At 33.0% G+C, this 20,647-nt stretch overlaps 2 protein-coding genes across 2 annotated transcripts; one reads left to right on the top strand and one right to left on the bottom strand.

The window, feature by feature from the left end:
* Positions 1-681: 681 nt before the first annotated feature.
* Positions 682-1,772, bottom strand: LOC105420394 (uncharacterized). The gene is made up of 2 exons (XM_011623823.3): positions 1,164-1,772; positions 682-952 (listed from the first exon to the last, which is right to left on the bottom strand). The coding sequence occupies exons 1-2, from the start codon at positions 1,620-1,622 to the stop codon at positions 782-784; spliced, it is 630 nt and encodes a 209-aa protein (XP_011622125.1). The 5' UTR covers positions 1,623-1,772; the 3' UTR covers positions 682-781.
* Positions 1,773-6,524: 4,752 nt separating this feature from the next.
* On the top strand, positions 6,525-14,637 carry LOC18430879 (BTB/POZ domain-containing protein At3g49900). The gene is made up of 4 exons (XM_011623849.1): positions 6,525-6,670; positions 11,868-11,937; positions 12,364-12,930; positions 14,065-14,637. Exons 1-4 carry the CDS (start codon positions 6,525-6,527, stop codon positions 14,635-14,637), a joined length of 1,356 nt encoding a protein of 451 aa, XP_011622151.1.
* Positions 14,638-20,647: the final 6,010 nt, after the last annotated feature.

Here is a 20,647-nt window from a genome sequence, read left to right as displayed (position 1 = left end):
GAAATCCAATATTTTTTTTTGTCTTTTTGAAACTTTGCTTCTATTCGATGGCACCCTTACTACCACCCATTTTAAAATTTAAGGGACAATGATGATTATCTTCTCTAAATACAAAAAATACCACCACCCATTTTAAAATTTAAGGGATGATGATTATCTTCTCTATATACAAAAAATAAATGATATCTTTGGAGACAATCTATCTTTGGAGACAATCTCTTTTAAAGGATGTTAAACCATAGGAATAGCATTAACATTGCATGCCACAACCAAACAATGACGATCGAATCCTGCAATTTTTTGATTGTATGTACTTCAATATTTCTTAAAAAGTAGAAGGTGGAGAAAATGTTAGAAATTGATCCATTATCTACAAGGCTTTAGCTTTATATAGACACTTCAAAATCCTACTTGAAAATGTAATTTTAGTGAAGGGAAAGCCCCAAATTTATTAATTCCAACTTTTAAGTTTAAAAAATAAAATGAATTTCAAACTCTAAAAAATTGTCAATTTTATAGCACATTATCCGGACCATCTATTATCAAAATGTTTATATATTTGGTATACGCGGATAATTCTTGGAGCTTCAAGTTTTCACAATTACGGGTTGAGATATATACCGACACCATCATAGATTTTCGACATCAGATCTGATTTTCTGGCGTGTTATTTGGTGCTGCTTTTTAATGCAAAGCCCATTTGACTGCATAAGAATAGTGCAAAATGTACATGACCTTACTAAGAGAGCCCCTTTTTATGAAGTTTGGAGTTAAAAAAACATCAGCTTTGAGCTTTAAACCTGGTTCCCCACTTGATCAAAAGCTCTTCAATATTTGCATCCATTCTTGTGCCTCTCCCTCCCCATATCAACAAGTGAGGGACATCACCAATTGATGAACCAGTAACTTCATGAACAGGCTTGAATCCCATTCTTGTATAGAACCTAACAAGCTGAGAGAGAGAGAGAGATAAGAGAGAGAGAGAGAGAGAGAGAGAGAAGAGAGAGAGAGAGAGAGAGAAGAGAGAGAGAGAGAGAGAGAGAGAATGCCAATTTCATAAGTGGTCTTTCCTTTATCTTAGACACTGAATCTAAACATTCAGACCACGGAAAAATATGCAGCAAAAACCAAAAAAAACCTAAAAAAGAAGCACAACTAAGAACCTTGGAATGGTAGTAATCTGAATCGTTAATGGAGAGGAGCTCGGCTTTCCTGCACCCCGAATCATATCCATGCCTTATTGCAACTGCCCCAACAAACAAACCAAGCCCAAAGATTGATCTCTCCATCCCAATAGTCTCTCTTCTCATTTTGATAGAATCAAGGTGCAAAATTCTTTCTATAATTCTCTCATTAAACCAGAGTTTGATGAAGCCTTCTGCCCTTCCAAGCTCTTGTTGGGTGGCTAAGCTTGTGGCTGTGACTCTAAAGAAGGGACCCAAGGTTTTGAGGTGGAGTTTCATGTTTTGGTTAAGGGAAGAAGCCATTAATTCAGACATAGAGGGAATGGGTTCCTTGCTGCAAACTGTGGGCTTAGACACAAGGGATTGAAATTGGGGTTTCATTGAGTTTTTGAGGGAGAAGGGATTTGAAGTAGAAGAGAAAGTGGGGAGAAGGGCCATTTATTGAGGCTCTGGGCCTTTGGAAGTTATCTGGCTTGGGCGTTCACACTGCACCATATGCACATGGTCTCAGAAAGACAGAGAGCGAGAGAGAGAGGGAGGGAGAGAGAGAGAGGGAGTATACTATTGAGCATTTTGGATAACAAATGTTGCTTTAGGGCGGGGTTTGTTTTCGGAGGAACTTATTTCTCCAGAATAAATAAATCACTAATAATGCAGCAAACCCTTATTTGACACAGTGCTATATGTCCGAATTGGAAAGTTTTTATTCTTCAACTTTTTCATTTTTTTTATTTAAAAAAAAAACAACTTTTTTATTCCTCGCTAAGCAAGGAACTTGTATTTGAAAATTTATTTGTGTCCAAGCAAGGAACTTGTATTTGAAAATTTATTTGTGTCCAAGTCCCTGATATTTATTTTATCAATTGTTATTTGTATTATATATATGGAAAAGTCTTCCCAACATTTATAGGCGTAAATGATCAGTGATTTTGATTATCTTTATCATCGTCTAAAGTTCATCGCATTGTCATGATTGTCCAGTATTGTTTCATTTTTTATTTTTTTTCTACAAATCAGAATGATTTGAAATTTGGAGCGTGTGCATATGCTTAATAAAAATATCAAAAAAATAATTCATGAAAAAAATGACCAAAATACCTCTAAAACTTTTCGGGATATTTTGATCAACTTACTTCATGTAAATTTTTTTTTTTTGATATTTTTTGTATACTCTCATATTTTTGATGTACACACTCTCCAAATTTCATGTTATTCTAATTTGTAGAAAAAAAATGAAAAATAAAACACTACTGGACAATCGTGACCGTACGATGAACTTTGGACGATATGAGGGTAGGCGAAATCACTGTTCATTTTCACCTATAGGCGTTTTGTAGTATCTTCATATATATATATATATATATATATATATATATATATATATATATATATATATATATATATATATTATATATGTGTGTGTGTGTGTGTGTATGTATGTGTGTGTGTATTTTACAATAGCTGAGCAACTATAACTAATAGTAATATAAGTGGCATGAAAGCCATCAGATCTTCATCATTCGGTTCAAAATGCATATCACTATATAAATTTTAATATTTTTTCTAAAAATCGGATCGCAATGAAATTTTAGACATGTGTGCTAAAAAATAAGGTGCACAATTAAAAAAATATAAAAAATATTTCCCAAAATAAAAAATGACTGAAAGTCATTTTAAATTATTGAAAATAATTTTTTTTATATTTTTATATGGTGTGCAATAGTTTTAGGTATATACACCCAAAATTTCTTCTTAATCAGATTTATATAAAAAAATTTAAAAATTAAAATAGTGATATGTATTTTGAACCACTCGATGAAAATTTGACGGCTGAGATTCCACCTATATTATTATTCATTATAGCTGCTCAGCTATTGTCAGATTTTTTTATATTAATATATAATAATAAAAATTATATATTATATTAGAGTAATGATCCTATGAGACCTTCCTACACCCATGTGTGTAGGACCCCAAATGATCACCATTAAATATGGCACATATATCTAAAAAAGTCAAATCCCATACCCATGTGATAATTTTTCTATGGTGATGCTTTGAGGTCCTACACACATGAGTGTGGAAGAATCTCATAGTATCATTACTCATTGTATTATATTATATAGAGTAATGACATTATGAGACCCAAACACACCCATGTGAGTAGGACCTCAAAGGATCACCATTAAATTTTGACGTAGATCTCTAGAAAAGTTATCACATGTGTGTGGGATTTGGGTGAATGAGTTTATTGATAACATTTCTAAAGATCTGTGTCAAAATTTAATGGTGGTCTTTTGGGGTCTTACTCACATGAGTGTGAGCGTGTCTCATAGTATCATTACTCGATTATATAATATTAAATAATATATTCGTATAATATAATATTATCCATAATACTAATATTATTAGTATAATATAATCTAAAAATATTATATTTATATAATATAATATTTTTATATTCTATTATAATAGTATATATAATAGTATATATTTATGTAATATATTTATTTATATAATATATTTATTGTATATTATATAATATATTTAATATAAGGTTATGTTAGGGTACTCATACTATGAAGTAATTTATCATTGTACTTAATAAATTTGGACACTTATATACTATTGTTTTGTATGTAGAGTTTTTTTAATAGGGATATTTTTGTCATTGGGAGTGACGTGATGTCATCTATATGAACACTCACATGAAGCATTAAATACATTAGTGTGCTCCATATGGGTGATGTCACATCCTTCCAAATAACCAAAAATACCCTTATGACAAAAATACCCTATGTACAAAATAAAAGTATATAAGTGTCTAAAATTTGTTGAGTATAATAATAAATTACTCCACATTGTGAGTACCATAACATAACCTTTTAATATATAATATAATATATATAACATATCTACAGCCTATCAAAGCATTGTCTTAAAAGTAGATATGTCAAATTTCTCTTGAAAATATCCAATAATAGGGGTGCTCTTTACTTTTAGTGGTAAGAAAGCTTGCTGTACCAGAGCAGTGACCCAAATATAAGGATTTTGTCTTGAAATAGCCAGTTTTGTCAACTAAGCAATTGTAAATGAATATCTAAAGATAAACTCGAACTGTATGATAATACCTATATTAGAAGATTCCTGCTTTAATTAATAGGTAAGCATACAGTCTAAATTTAGTGCAAAGAGAGAGAGATGGGACTTGAGGAGAATTTTAGAAAAAGGAAGGGCCATATAGTCCAATTTCAGGGCAAAATTGTAGTTACCTTATTAGTGTTTGTCACTGAACTAGCATTTATAGTCTTATTCATGATAACAAATATGAAGATGGGTCATTCATAAAAGATTTATAAAAGTGAAGAGTGGATTTACTATAGCTTTTATATTATTTGCTACATGATTAGTGGTTAAGAGTTGTGATTATAATATGATCATTATTATGATCATAGAAGGGTGTCATTAACCAGTTTAAGCTTATTAGTGTTCTTTTTTTGTTTTCATATCTTTGAATGGTTGTCACTTACATAAATCGTTCATGCATGGATCATTTTGAGTAGAGAGTTTTTCATATGGGAAAATTCCATATAATTGGAAGTGAATTCAAGGAAATTAGGTTGTTGGCTTGGTGATTTGTTCGTTGAGGGCCGTAGCGAGTGTCTGGGAATGTAACCATGATTAATTAAATGAAAAAAGAAAAAAAATCTTTGAAATTTCATGAATCATATTAACTTTTCAAGAATGTGATCTCTAACTTGCTTCTTTAGATCCTAGTTACTCTTCAGACACCCATTATCCCAGGATTTTGGATGGTGAGCGAGTCAAAAATGCATATCTAACCACTAAATGCAGCTAAAATTTTTAGCTCATGGAACACACAGAGTAGGGCTTAATAATTTCCTATGTATTGGGATGGTTGGAAAGCCAGGCCATGTATCTAACTAGTAAATACAACTAGTTGTTTTAACTCATGGATTGCCTGGAAGAGGGGCTTAATGAATTTCCGATGGTTGGAAAGCCGGACCTTGTGTGTAACTAGTAAATAGAGCTAAAATTAAACTCAAAACCATGTTTGGAAGGATTTATCGAACTCCATATTTTACGGGAGTTGGAAGTCGGTTGAAAAGAGATATCACTGAGTAAAACTTAAAATTTCAGCCTAGGAACATGTACAGCAGCACAAATTTTTGGTGATTGATGAAGGTGGGGACGTTATGGTGCATTAGTAATAACTAAATACAACTCAATGGTTTGTCTTACTGAGGAATGACAGACCGGGATTTGTATAGCCGATCCCAATTAAGTGGGAAATGATGATGACAACTCAATGGTTTCAAAGATGGAACATTGACGATTAGGATTTAGTGAATTCTTGATGAGTTTGGAAGGTGGAAGGTGGAAGGTAGAGGTTTATATTTAATCGCTAAAACACAACAATGAATTCAGCTAAGGGACATACTAAGTTAGGACTTCCTGATTTTCCAATGATTCCAAACGTCATTGGGCTCAAACTGAACATGTCTAATAACTAAGTACAACATTAAATTCAGATTAGGAGTATGGAAAATACGATTTAACGAATATCCAATACGTCTGATGCACCGAACTAGACGTGCATAATTAATCACTTAATACATGAATAACGAATTGAAAGCTGACAAGCTTAGACAGATGACAAAATGCAAAACCTGATACCGAAGTAAGAGTGATGGTATTCTTGAACAAACATATTACAAATTGAGGCTAAGATGCTAATCCTGAATGACATAAAATTGCAAGATCAAATTTGCTTAAGCATGAAATACGTAAAGCATGATATTACAAATTAAGGCTTAGATATGGCATTATCCGTTTGCATATTTATGCATCTCTAAGCACCAAACAATAGCTATAACTTAAACTAGGAATATGGAAAGTAGGATTTATCGAATTGAAACTCGAAGTAAGGCGCAAAACATCTTGCAAAGTTCTAAATGAAGGCATTGGTCTGCATGGTGTTTGAAGTTTGAACAAATTTTGCTCCAGAATAATTTCAAATCGAAATTTTATGAAATACTGTAGAGTTTGGGGTCACATTTGCTCTTCTTCTAGAATAGAACAGAAAACCAAAAGAAGAGGGAAAGGACCCTTATTTTCAATTAAGGACATCATGGTCACAATGAAAACATGTCCAAAGGGCACTATCAATAGATTTAATCCCCAAAGAGGGACACCAAGTAGTCTAGAGAGAGCATTGATGGTCTTGCATAGGTTCAATGGATGTGGCTCTGTCTTAGCCATTATAAGGAGCAAAGTCTTTCACACAAAGTAGCAATAAGAGGAAAAGCAAGAATGAAAATGGTGAGGAGGGGGAGGAGGAGGGACTTTACAGTGGAGCCCATCTATGAAGTTGAAGAAGAAATAGAGGACAGTGATGAAGAGGACATGGAGCCTATTGGAACTGGTGATTTCTCAGAAAACCTCAAATGTTGTGTCCAAACATGGTAATCACACATTGCATCATGCCTTTAGCCTCTCACTCTTTGTTTGTTTTCCTGTTTGTGTTTTTAGCCCAAAGTTCTTAAGATTGTGATTTCCAATTGCTATCATGTTGCCATGTGAGAGATGCATTACTAAGGTCTTTAGCGTGTTATTATGCAAAAGAAGAGATAGAGGGATTATATATCATGCCTGCTGAGGTCTTTGGCTATCATGTTGCCATGTGAGAGATGCATTACTAAGGTCTTTGGCGTGTTATTATGCAAAAGAAGAGATAGAGGGATTATATATCATGCCTGCTGAGGTCTTTGGTGTGTTATTCTGCAAAAGGAGATGATTTGGGAACTTGTGACCTTTCATTTACTTAGAAATAGACATTATTGCATGTGAACCCTCTTAGAAAACAATTTAAATTTTCTGTTGTCCTACTTTAATCAAATTTGCTATCCTTCACAGAACAATAAATAAGTTTGCCTCAAGTCTTTTATGTGATCAGTAACAAGTTTGCATTAGATCTGGTTGAGCCTTAAGCCAGATTGATCGGTTAAGAGATTATGCTTCAGATAAAACTGTTTTCTTTTAAGAACCATTTATCTTTTCTTCAAATCTACTCTCAAAATGACCCAAAAGAGACATCTTTTTTTTTTAATAGATTTCATGTAGATGTTTTCTAGATTAGGTCATTTGGTACTTTGAATCCTGAATATATACAATTTTTGGAATTTAGTGACGAATACAAGCCTCTACCCGTTTCTTTCAAGTAGAATATGAGTTAGCTTTTTGAAAGTCTTAATGGGGTGATGTTAATAGAGGGAATGAAAACCGTACCGTGGTGACTAGGGTGTGGGGGTGCTACCCCTACGATCCCAGCTCCTTTCCAGTAATCCCGAATATTGATAAAAGAGAAATGAAAAAATATGGATGAGATTGCGGCATCGGTGGTTAGGGGGCGGGTGCCTCAACTTAAAGTCCCATCATCCATTTCCATTATTAACATATCCAAAAACAGGAGAAAAAAAAGAGACGTGAAGAAATAATCGCTACAAAATTTTATTTTTTATAATTTTTTAAAATAACCATTAAACCCCTAAATTTCGAGAATAGAACCAAAAGATTCTTGTTTCACATAAGCATTTTCATAACTCACTCTGTTGGGCAAAACATATTTTAGAAGTGCCACTTCCTTGGGCGAAACTCATTTTAGAAAGTGTTGCTAGGAAGCAAATTTTGGACATCTAACCTCTTCAATCCAACAATCAATGATAATGTTTTCTTTTGGAAACAAATTATATAAGATTAAGTGTCAAAATTTTGGATGTTGAATAATTACCACTAAAATTAAACATAGAGTTCAAATTTCATTTTAGTGGTTTATTCTTTAAGATAATTATCTAGTGGTTTTTAAAATTTCAAATAAGAAAAACACTAAGTAGGTCTTTTACCTGAGGGAGCAATTGTACAGTTTGCTCCCACATGTGCACGATACATAGGGGTGGCAATGGACCCAACCCTAGACCCGCCGGGTATACCTGACAGGGTCCAAGTATGGGTCCAACATTTGGACCCGGCAGGTCTGGTTCGGATCCAAAACCTAGACCCAAACACTATTGGGGTACATGTCTGGGTCCGGTTGGACTCGATCTGTACCCGTAAACTGTTGGAGATAAAATACTTCAAGCCCTATTCGTCTGGGTGTATTAAAGATTGTATATAATAAGAACTCTGAGTCATCTTTAGCTATTAAATGACAAATCAAATGGTGGGTGATTGTTACCTTATTGCCGATAATATGGATATATGATAGTAAAAAAAAAGGCAAAAAAAAAGAGAAGTTCATAGTGAGGGTGGCAATAGACCTGACTAAATAGACTCGGGACCCGATAGTACGGGTTAGGGTCCAAAACCTGGACCCGAATACTATTCAGGTATGGGTCCAGGTCCAGCCAGAGCCGACCCGTACCTGGCACATTGCCACCCCTAACGATACACCCAAATAAACGAACAACTTTACGTCGCTAGCCTCTAAACTAAACACAAATTTTCAATTTTTATTTTATTTTTTGAAATATATTAAGAAGTCTAAGTTTTTCAAAAGATATTTAAAAGCCTTTTTTATTTTATATATTTAAATTAAACAGATAGGCATGGACATCTATCTTTTTTCGAAAGACTTTTCTGAAAAACTTTCTTCTCTATAACCTTACTGAAATTTCTATCTCTTCATTCATTTGACATCTTTGAATTTTGATTTTGATAAAAGTATGAAAAAAAAGTCGGATTAAAATAAAAATCTTGATTCATTAAAATATTCTCTCAAATATTTCACCAACATATTCCCTTTAAAGAATTGCATTACAGGAAAATATTAGCAAAGTATTTTCAGAAAAAATATTCTTCTAAAAGAGTCATATATCTCAAAATAATAGATATAGTTAGAGGACGACTAACCCAGTGAATAATTTTATTTTTCTCTAAATCAAGAGCATCATTATAAAGAACGAAAAAAGATTCACCAACATTTAAAGATTTAGGCATATGGTGAGGTCTGAATATTTGGGTGAGCATTATATTGCTTTCTTATTAATAGAAGTTGGATTAATTTCACCATTTTTGAATTTTTTGTCATTGTATTGGTGTATACAAGACGATAATTTGGGTGGAGCATTATTTCACATTTTCTTGATTTTGTCGTTTTAATTAGAATCCGATTGAGAGTCTTTTTATATTCGTTTTCTAGTAATCATTTATCTTGGGGTTATAGTTCTCGTTATTTCTTGATGTAGTTGTTGAGTTTGTTTACGTTGTTGTTTCATTATATACTCCCAATAAAATCGTCATTCGGTGATTCATATTTTTGACCTGATATCTTATCACAGGAATTTTAGAACAAAATTGATTTGCTACTTGTGTTTTCATTAACCCATACACTGTTGGCTGGTATGCACCCAGGCCCAACCAGGTAGCTCCGGCCTTGGCCCATAATTGTGGGCCTTGACCTTGTTTTATTGGGACCGTATCCACCATCTAGGTTCAGCCCATTCTCTATAGACTTGAGCCGTAGCCTGACCTGGTTAATCTTATTATTAAAAGGACATGTCAAAATATGTAAGAAAAAAAATCAGATTTATGATTTGTTCTTGTAATATAATTGATAAAAAAATTATTTACCTTTTGTACAAGGATGTCACAACTATTCTTACTCATTAGATATCAAATTGGATAGCTTGATGAGTCCGAAATTTTTTTTTTGAACTTTGTCTCTAATCAATGACACTCTTACACACCTATTTTGAAATCTAAGGGTAAAAAATAATTACAACCTCGTTGTACAAAAGATAAATGGTGTTTTTGGACCATCCCTAATTGAAAACGCGATTAAACAAAAAAGCGATGGATCGGCAATATGGATAAATTTTTATTAGTGTCTACATTGCAAATGAGTGCTCTAGCAAATTCATACAAAACATCGCGTTTCTAAAATGAAAATCATACTCCCAATTCTCTCTCTTTATCTCTCTGTTTAACACAAGAAAACCTCTTTCTAAATGGTTGCTAGGAAGTAACAGAGAAAATACTAATTTCAAGATTTGTTTCAAAAGTGTTTAAAGAATTGATAAAACATTCAATTGATAAGTTTATTAAAGCATTTTTATTTTTTTATTTTTATAATTTATAAAATTTTATTGATATTTCGACTAAGTATTCCATTCAATTAATTAGTAAAATGCCTATAACTCATCTATTTTGCGGAAACATATCAAAGTATTTTAGCACTACCACGAACAGACTGGTAGATGTATTAGAAATCGCGTTTGTAATCCATTTTTTATTTCAATGAGTTGGGTTGGCATTTGGTCCGATTCAACTAACTACTATATCATGTTCTTTATTGTATTTGTCATTTTATTATTATATATTTCTAAATTTTTATATTCTATTTGTTTTTAATATTTATTTGTAGAAGATAATATCGATTTTTATTAATATAAATAGAAAAAGTATTTATTTCTATTATCTAATAATTGGATATTCATATTTATTTAATGGTGATTCATTTCTTAGTAAAATGTAGTATTAGTAAAATCAAAGTTGCAATCAATTTTTTTACTAAGACTTCGAACTGACAAATTCCAAAGTCAAAGACTTAAGGAAATGACTTACTATCTTGAAGAATAATAAACTTTTTGACAAAGACTGATTTCGGGCCATGGATTTTGAAAATCCGAAGTCAACATCCTCCAGTTTTTTTAAGTGGTTCCAGTTTTTTTAAGTGGTTTCATACCTTGAAGGTGAGAATTCAGGTCTTAATTTCAGATCTTCAAGCTAAGAATTGTCTTCTCAATTTTAACCTTGAAGGTATGAACTTGGGGCATATGGGAAAAAATTAAAAAGAGAGCGAAACAACTATACATTTAAATGTAAAAAAAATCACAAGGACTTTTATAATAACATTACTTTATGGGGTGATGACCCAAAAATTCTCTTAAAATTACTTTCCTTTTTTCTTGTAAATAGTATAAATATAATACAAGGGTATCTATTATAAAACTAGGTTATTTAAAATCAAATAGCAAGGTTTTCTAGGAGTGGTGTCTCCAGGTTTCATAATATAGATTTCCAAAGTATCATAATTATAAAATTAAATGATTTAAAGAATTTCAAATTATAACAACTTGGATTACTTTGAATTAATCCAACTAATAATATCTAAAGACCATTAGGTTTTTATAAAATATCATATTTATGAAATTATTCGGTGGCCCCGTTGGACCAAGTTGTGCATTTGGTCCCATGGCCAAACACTTAGTTAAGGGGTGTTTGTTTTGACCCTGACACTCTTAAATAATCCTTATTCATCTATGCAATCACATTGAAAGAAAAGAAAATAAAACAAGAAAAAAAAGATAAAGAAAATTCATTCAAACTTGATTTGAAAAATTTGAAGTCATAAAGTTTCCCAGACTACGTGTTTTTCCCTTTGGACCATTCATGCGTTTGGTCATCATACTGGTCCACCATACATGCCCCCAATAGATGATTGCAAGATTTTTTAAATGATATTATTTTTGAGCCTCTCCTTTTCTATGAGTAAATTTATTTAAAAACTCTTGGAGTTGTAATACAAGTTAAAAATTTTGTGCATTATATGCTTTGTTGGCTTTTACTTTTCCCCTAATTCGTTTGGTGCCCCTTTCCTCGCAGGCACAAGATTACCAACCGCTGCGTTGATATTGTTATTCATGTTGAGAACCGAACTTTCTTCCTCCACAGTGTAATAAAGACAATACTGACCCTCTACATAATGTTATTATTTTTTTTAATGTTAATATGGGTCTCGGCAGAAATTAAACTCAAGACGTCACATTTTAGCACCCACCACCCAAATCACAGGCCCATTCCCCACTCTACGTAATAGTATCCAAAAAACAAATAAGATATCTCACTAAATGCTAAAATTGATGTTTTGGTGCTAGTGGAAAAATTTCACAAAAGATGGAACCAAATCTCAAAGTGAAAGAAAAATTTAATAATCCTAAATTATTTTGAGGAAAAAACATACTGGCTCAATGGGAAAATCAATTGCTTTGAACCATCAAGAAATTAGAAATTGTTAGTGCTTTATAGCCTTAGTATTGTATAGCCAATTTTTTAAACACAGACTTTCTTAATATGTTTTACAATTTCATTCCTTTTATAGCATCCCCTCACATCGAGAAGCGGTTACATGAAACGACATCTCAAAGAATCTAATAACATAAGACTGGATGATATCAAGATCACTGCACATACGTTCGACATGGTCATCGAGTTCTGTTATGGATCCAACCTTCCCTTCACACCACAAAATATAGCTGCTCTGAGATGTGCAGCTGAGATACTTGAGATGACTGAGGAATACGAAGTCCATAATCTATGTAGGAGAACCAAATTCTACTTCTCCCAAGTGGTGACTACTGATAAGGAAGTTGCAGAGGTTGTCCTATATAAGTCCCTAGAATTGCTTCCCGAGTCCGAGAATGGAGTGTTCCTGGTTAGTCAATGCATTGAAACTCTACTGACTCCAAGGGAAATTTGGTGGGAATCGAATAAGAGGAGAGAGGGCAATGGAGGACACATAAGGAATCCTCAAGTGGTTTCCAGTGCGTGGGTGCCTAGTGTGGTTCAGTTGTCTCTAGGCCTGTTTGAGGGGATTATGAGATCTGTGCAGACACGCTTGATCGGGAGCCATGATGGGATCTATGCGGTTATTGATGCCTATCTTAAGGTAATTTTATATTTTCTTTATGGAAGATGATCTATAAAACATAATCATACTTTGCTAAATGTATACGATCACGATCACAACTGTTTGGGGCCAATCGTGGAACGTGAAGATGATATATAACTCCATGTCGAGGGCAATGAGTGTTAGGTTTGGTGATAGTCAAATCACCATACCTATGTTTTTATTTGGGATTACCGGTTCTGCAAGCGAGGAGTTCCCGAGAACCCTATAATAAGGATATATGATATGGAGTTATAAATCATCTCAATCATCTATGATTGGCCCAGGTTATGTCTTTCATGTAGAACCTAACTCATCATGATCATTTCCCTTCCTTTATTATAGGGGATGGTGGGGTGCTGTGTTATGGCCCATAGTGGTGGGTCGGTTATTCTTTTCTTATAGGGTTGGATGGTATGATTTACAACTATCCATCAGAAGACATAGATTTGAGGCATGCAAGTTAGATTTGCAGGCCTTAAATTGTGCCTGGCCAAACCTAATGAGTCTGTCTGTGACCCATACTTCGGCCTTAGCAAGAACCTGCTTTGCTGATTGCTTTAGAAGAATGTGTTCAATTTTTCCCTAATCAAATGAGATTTCAAATGACTCCAATTCCCAAACTTGCAGCTTCTTGATATTCTTGACAATTGCTATATATTAATTTACTTTTTTAGTGGTGACACTCATCTCATACAACTCATAGGTTGCATAATTTTCTTTTTCTTGTAAAAGATTCAATAAGTTGTAGTAATTATTCCCAATTGTATGAGGGCTAGATTTAGCATATGCTTAGGTAGAACTTCCATCTCTATTTTTAAATTTGATTTTCTCAATGATCTAATAGTCGGTAATGTGATTGTATTGAGTTATGGTGGGATTGCAATCATCCCTACATATAGACCTCTTAAACCATTAGACCTTTAATTTGTAATCCCAAAAACACGAAAAATGTTCACATTTTCCCTGTTTAGGAAGGGTTTCAAAATATCTTCATCAGCAAAGTTCAATTTAAAAAGAGCTAGAGAAAACGTGATAAATTTACTTAATAATGCTTGATTCAAGTGAAAAATGTCATTATCTGGCCATAAAAGCAAAGAAACGTTTATTGAACTCGCCTAGCAATGCTTGCAGGAACATAAAGAAATGACAGTAGAGGAGAAGAACCAACTCTCCAGATGCCTTGATTGTGGTTTCCTTTCGGCTGAAGCACTCATGCACGCTGTGCAAAATCCGAAAATGCCCCTGATTGTTGTAGTTCAAGCATTATTTGCCAAGCAGATCAAGCTTCGTCAACTACTTCAAGCAGAAAGCAGCCATTATCATATCCAAGAAACAAGCTTGGGTGACATTCTAAGCTGCCATGCCGCCCATCGAGAAGTGGCACAATTGGAGGCATCCATCAACACTACGTATATGAGGATTGCAAGTATAGAGAGGGACCTCTTTGACATGAAGAAGAAGCTAGAGGATTGCAAGAGAGAAGAACTTGTTACAGAAAAATCAGCGAGTTTTAGAGTTGTAGAGGAAGAATTGAGCAGCTATATTAGAGAAAGGACAGAGAAGGAGAGCTTTGCACGAAGTTTGGCAAGAAATTTGAAGGCCTTTGGGAAGAATGCTTTGAAAATTGTGAGTCAAGGTATGAAAGAAGGTGCTTCTGGTGAAATCAAACAATATTTTCATCGTCGACACCGATCTTTCTCCTAAATTGCCATCAGACTAAAGGACATTGTTGTTCTATGGATATGTGGTTGGGACATCTCAGTGATATGATTTTATTCCCGAACTTGGGTTTTTTTCATCTTTTTCTCGTTTCATTTTATTTATTTTATTTATTTTGTTATGAGTGTTTTTAGGAAGATAAAGAGATGTCAGCTTTTGAGTTATTAGCATGATAATTTCTCGACTCCTAATATTATGGCCACATATTCAAATTTGGAACTCATTTGAATTGTTTTTAATGACTGATATGAAATTCAAGTAAGAGAACTTAAACTAAGAATATATGCAAGACACATCAAAATGTCTAGTGACAAAGACTTCCTTTGCATAATTAAATACATAAATGGTGTTTTAACTTCCTTAAGATGTGGAAAATGCACATTTTACAAGAATGGAAAGATTCAAGTACTTGTCCCCCCATGAGAAAGCACAGATAGAGAGATGAAAAACTCCAACTAAATTTGATTCTTAAAACAGTTTAAGAGAGCACATGTTATTTCCAGTAAATCATATCTTTTTCCCTTATTTAATACCATTAATAAAGAGCACAACTGTTATAAATATTGCAGTAAAACTAAAGATGACATGTGCTTTTCTGATGACAAAAGCAAACCATGGAAGAGAATGATACACTCTTAATCTTGATTGATAGGATGTTTAGGAAGTAGATTCTTATGTTGTAGGGATTTAGGTTGAGTTTGTTGTTTAGATGGGTAGGATAAATATATAATTATTGTGTAGAAAAAGTATAGGATAGAAATTATGGTTGCTTGAGGTAGTGTTTTAAAAGTAAATAAATAGCTGAAATAACGGTTGTTGAGGAGTTTGACCAAAATTTACAAGAGGTATAATATGCGTTATAAACATGATCTTATATATAGTTTAAGCGTCTAATACATAAAGTTTTTATTGATAAACCAGAAGAGAAATACAGGGCATGATCAAGCAACGCTCGAAATATTAAAAGAACACCGAATCCATTGTATTTCTAATTGTTGCATGCCTCTTAGAGAGTACAATTTCAGCATCTAGACTCATACAACAGCTGATCTTCAAGGAATGCCTATGAGAGGACTGTAGTCTAAGTCAAGAAGGTGTTGCATAATAGAAAAACCAAATATTTTCTTGTTTATTTTACATATATCTCTTCACAATCTGTACATGTCTCTTTGTTGTATATATCTGAGTAGTTGTATGTATATAAACTACTATATATATATATATATATATATATATATATATATACCAACTCGAGCTGAGTTAGTGACAAAAATATTGTTTTTTAATATAATTTTTATGCTCATTGAATGATCTATAAATCACTTGCATATGGGGTTTTCACAAATCATCCATTCATTGGCTGATAATGTAACTTGCACAATATATACCATGTCATTTGAGCATTGTTCGCAAAATTGCCCGATCTAACCGCTAATTACCGGGTTAGATCGGAACCGGCCAGTTCCAGTTTTGGGCGGTTAAGGTGATCAACTGGTATTTTAAAAAAAGAAATTTAAAAAAAAAATATAAATTCTCAAAAATAAGGAATTTTGATTTGTAATGCATTTTTAAATATTCTTTATATTATGGTAAAGATTAAAAATTGCTTTGGTCATTAATACTTTACATTTTCTCATTTTTTTAGAAATTTAAAAAATGGCCCTTGTAAAATATAAAATGAGTTAAAATCCGTTTTTTTCATTAATTTTCAATTACATATGAATATGTTTTGTTTTAATCATTCTTTATATGCTTTTCATATTTTAGTAGATTTTTTTTTTTGTTTTTTTTCAACACTTTTTTGACCGCCTGAGAGCCTGGTTAGAACAGTTGAATCGGTCGGTTTACCAATTAAGCCGGTTAACCGCTTCCAGGCCCATATCCAGTTAACCGTTCCGGTTCGATTTTGCGAACACTGCTTTTGAGAGATCAGTTGATTATTGCTTTTAAGAAACCATGATACTTGGTCCGTATATCATTAGATGTCATCACGTTGAAAGAGAGTGAAATGTCATGCACCATTTTATTATAACTGTCCTTGAGAGATCTTTAGCTCTTACCACTATTTGTATAGGTTTTTAATCGTGTCGATTAATATTGATTGCATTTTTTTTTTTTTTTGCATAAGTTATACAAATTAACATCATATTAGGGCTGATGGCTCTATGAAGAAGCCTAAATCCATCAGTTTTATTATGCTGTTCCAACTTCCTAGTAAGTGTATTCAAATCCTCATAATGCATTCTCAAATCCAACTTTGCGTGACAGCAAACAATTGCAAATAAGTTTACTCCACACTTGATCTAGTTTATTTGACGATTTGATCCCTCGCTGGACCAGGTTTCTCTCTTACTATACATCATTTGATATGGACTTTCATTTTAGTTACTTTGCGAGTTTTCTTGCTTTGTTATTTTCCCTTTTTGAAGCCAATGGTTATTGCAACTCTATTTTTATTACCATCATCAACTGGGGGACTTTGTTATAATGCCTAAGTAGTCCATTGCAATAGAACCGAAACCAAGAAGAAAAAAACAGAACACCCTTCCTATTTTAATGAGGGTGCACTTGGCATACGGACACATATGTAGCTGCAGAGGGAAGGTGCAGTTTCAAATTTATCAAGGTATATAATTTTGATGTAAAATGTTTTTAAGATTATCTCAAAATCTATTTTTATATTTAATTATAAACTTTTAAATTTTAAAAATAATTAAAATCAAGTAGATCTATAAACATATGAAAATCTTGAAAATGGACGGTGTAGGTAATATGTTGTAAAATGCACTATTTCTGAGACTTAAAATCTTTTTATGTTGTAAAATGCACTATTTCCCGATGCATTTTTGAGGTGCATTCGTAGTTCTACATTATAAAGTTGCATCCTAATATAATTTTTTTCCTTTTTGATAATGAGTTTTGTTAGGCTACCCCCTAAATATATCCCTATTTATGATGCTCTTTATATTTTTGGCCAATCACTCACGTGCATCCCCATTTTTGTCTATGTTGAATGTATACTAGTTTAGCAAACTACATCCCTTGTCCCTAACTTACTAAACACATTGTACTCTCTCTCTCTCTAGCATGCAAAACTGGCACGTCAAGCAAATAATGTCTAAGTAATCCTACTTATTGATGTTCACTAGAAGCCTTTTAAAAAGACGCAGAAAGTCTACTGGAACAAAGTAATCTCGAGAATAGGCTGGTCTTTGCGGTAGAACCAACGAGCTCTATGATGAAGTCTTTTACTCCATTCTCATTAAAGGGTAGGGGCCCAAATCTTCACTGACTTACTACTTTTAAGGACAGCGGCTGGGGTCGTGGTGGTAGCATCCCCACACCCAGTTACCACATCGTGATATCCATTCTTGATGGTAGCATCCCCACACCCCACACCCAGGTACCACATCGTGATATCCATTCGTGGTGGTAGCATCCCCACACCCAATTACCACATTGTGATATCCATTCCTACCACTCACACCCCGTCGTGGTGGTAGCATCTCCACACCCAGTTACCACATCGTGATATCTATTCCTACCACCCACACCCCTAATTAACACTTTCAAAATGTAACTCCCCAATCTATTGAAAAAACGTGTAGGCGTCTGTCTTCCCTACTGAGTTATCAAAAAAAAAAATAATTAAAAACACAAAAAACAAAAAGAGTAATATTTGTGACACCCAAAAGCACTATATGGTTGAAGTTGGTGCTACGAATATAAGTCGATTCTTTTAACAAGGTCTATATTGATCTTTGTATAGTCTAAACAAATATTCTTATTTGTCAACAAACTTGACTTAAAATAGCTCTCACCTATTATCTAATGGAATGACTTAAAAGAAACTTTCTTACAAAAAAAGAGAGTTCTTAACTATTAATTTCTTACAAATTGTATTCTTAGAAAAATAAATAATAAAATTCATAGCAATTGAATTTTGGTTTTGAATTGTTCCCTCCGAAGCACTTTATTGAGGAGTTAGGTTTTTGAAGTATCTCTTTAGGGAGGAGTATGTCACGTTCTTGTTTGCACCACATGTGTTCGTATTGAAATGATATGACTCCTAATATGAAAAGGGGGTCTCCTTCCCTTCATCATTATATTGTATGAGGCGAGAGCCAAGTACCCTTCCAAGGAAGCTATGTATAAAATGGTCTGCCTGAAAATGACGACATAAAAATTGGCGGTTCAAGAGATAATTTCTGATATCTTGGAAGGCATTTTGGTATGCTTCATCCCATACAAAAAGGGAAATCCTTCTTCATGAGTCTCACAAAAGGTTTGCACCATCCAGACAAATTAGAAAGAATCTTTGGGTGCGTCTTAGGGTTATTTTAACTCATAAAGATTCTTAGGTCGAGGCATGTCCTCAATAGCTCTAATTTTAATGTTGTTAATCTTTGCCTCACAAAAACCTTAAAAATATTCCTGATTTGACTTCAGATGCGCACTTCAAAGGGTTTATTTTGAGTTGATGCTTCCAAAGCTAGTCAAACACTACCCTTGAGGTCATGGATGTGAGTAGATCATTAAACTTTATGAACAGGTCTTCATCATACCACTCCATATGTTTAGTAGGATATCTTCAAATATAACTGTCATTGCAAGCTAATAGGTAGCTCCTAGATTTTTTGAGTCCGAAAGGCATCATTTTTTAGCAATAAACTCTCTTTGGTCATTCAGATTTTCATTAGTTCTTCACCTTCGGTAGCCATCCCCATATCATTGTATCCTTTGTACCTGTCCATAAAAGGGAAGGCTTCACATGAACCTATGGAATCAATCATCATCTCTGTTATGGGAAGAGGGAAACCATCATTTACGCATGCTGCATTTAGGTCCAAGTAGGATAAATGACTTCCCTGGTGATCTCGGTTTTCACTTATCAAATACTTTTTTAGGTCCCCTCTAAATACCTGCCCCAAAATTTATTTCATTTAATTTATTTTCAATATGTTTTTGGATCACTGAATCCAGACTCCATCTGGATTGCCGATCCGATATTGAGACATGGATTAGTGAGTGAAAAATCCACTAAAAGAATCATGGTTTTGAACACTACGACAATAATACAAATGGGAAAATTGCCTAATGTTTCAAAACGGGTCAATGAATAGGGCAATTTGCATCTCTATCTAGTTCACCAATTTAAGTTATTTTAAGCCCCATTTGATTTCCCGGAAATAGATGCCTCTCCTGAAATTGGTATCTCCTGAAATTAACATCTTCCTGGAATATAGGTGTCCATTATTTGGATAGTATTTGCTAAGGGAACAAAAAGATACCTGTCCACCATTTGGATGGCTGAAAGAATGTATCTCCCAAAACGTATCCTATAATAATATATTATTATATTATACTATAATATAAATTATATTACACTATAATATAAGATTATATTATATTGTACATTATAATATTACATACATTATTATGGATTAAAAATATATATAAATTATTGTATATAATATATATTAATTATATATGATATAGTATACAAATTACCTTATGTATAGTAATATAATTTAATCATGATTTTAGAATATATAATTACTATATTTATATAATTATTATAATATAATATGCATATTAATTATATATGATATAGTATAGAAATTACATATATATAGTAATATAATTTAATCATGATTATAGTATATATAATTACTATAGGTATATAATTGTTACAATAATTATATAATTAATGTTAATTATATATACTTATATATATTAAGATATTATAATATTAAATATCTATTATAATATAGAAATTACTTATATATAGTAATAGCTAATTAATTATAATTATAATATGGGGAATGATTGTGTGTGCTTTGCTCTATATCCATTAACAGATCCATGAACCTCAAGGTTCCTCTCTCCTTATAAGCATCAACATCACATCATTAACTGTGTACGTCCTCTCTCTATCAGATCAGTAAAGCTTTGTCGTTGATGCAAATGATCACAAGCTTTAATTTGGATAAAG

Source organism: Amborella trichopoda, chromosome 12, assembly GCF_054954075.1.
Source record: "Amborella trichopoda isolate Santa Cruz 75 chromosome 12, AtrichopodaSantaCruz75HAP2 v2.0, whole genome shotgun sequence".
Taxonomy (NCBI): Eukaryota; Viridiplantae; Streptophyta; class Magnoliopsida; order Amborellales; family Amborellaceae; genus Amborella; species Amborella trichopoda.
This window is presented reverse-complemented; position numbering and strand designations above follow the sequence as displayed.

Excerpts from the sequence above, each read along its gene's own strand:
- LOC18430879 (XM_011623849.1), top strand. The coding sequence starts at position 6,525 with ATGGTGAGGAGGGGGAGGAGGAGGGACTTTACAGTGGAGCCCATCTAT. Across the intron at positions 6,671-11,867 it reads AAATGTTGTGTCCAAACATG|GCACAAGATTACCAACCGCT; the intron begins GTAATCACACAT and ends CTTTCCTCGCAG. Across the intron at positions 11,938-12,363 it reads GAACTTTCTTCCTCCACAGT|CATCCCCTCACATCGAGAAG; the intron begins GTAATAAAGACA and ends TTCCTTTTATAG.
- LOC105420394 (XM_011623823.3), bottom strand. The coding sequence starts at position 1,622 with ATGGCCCTTCTCCCCACTTTCTCTTCTACTTCAAATCCCTTCTCCCTC. Across the intron at positions 953-1,163 it reads CAGATTACTACCATTCCAAG|CTTGTTAGGTTCTATACAAG; the intron begins GTTCTTAGTTGT and ends TCTCTCTCTCAG.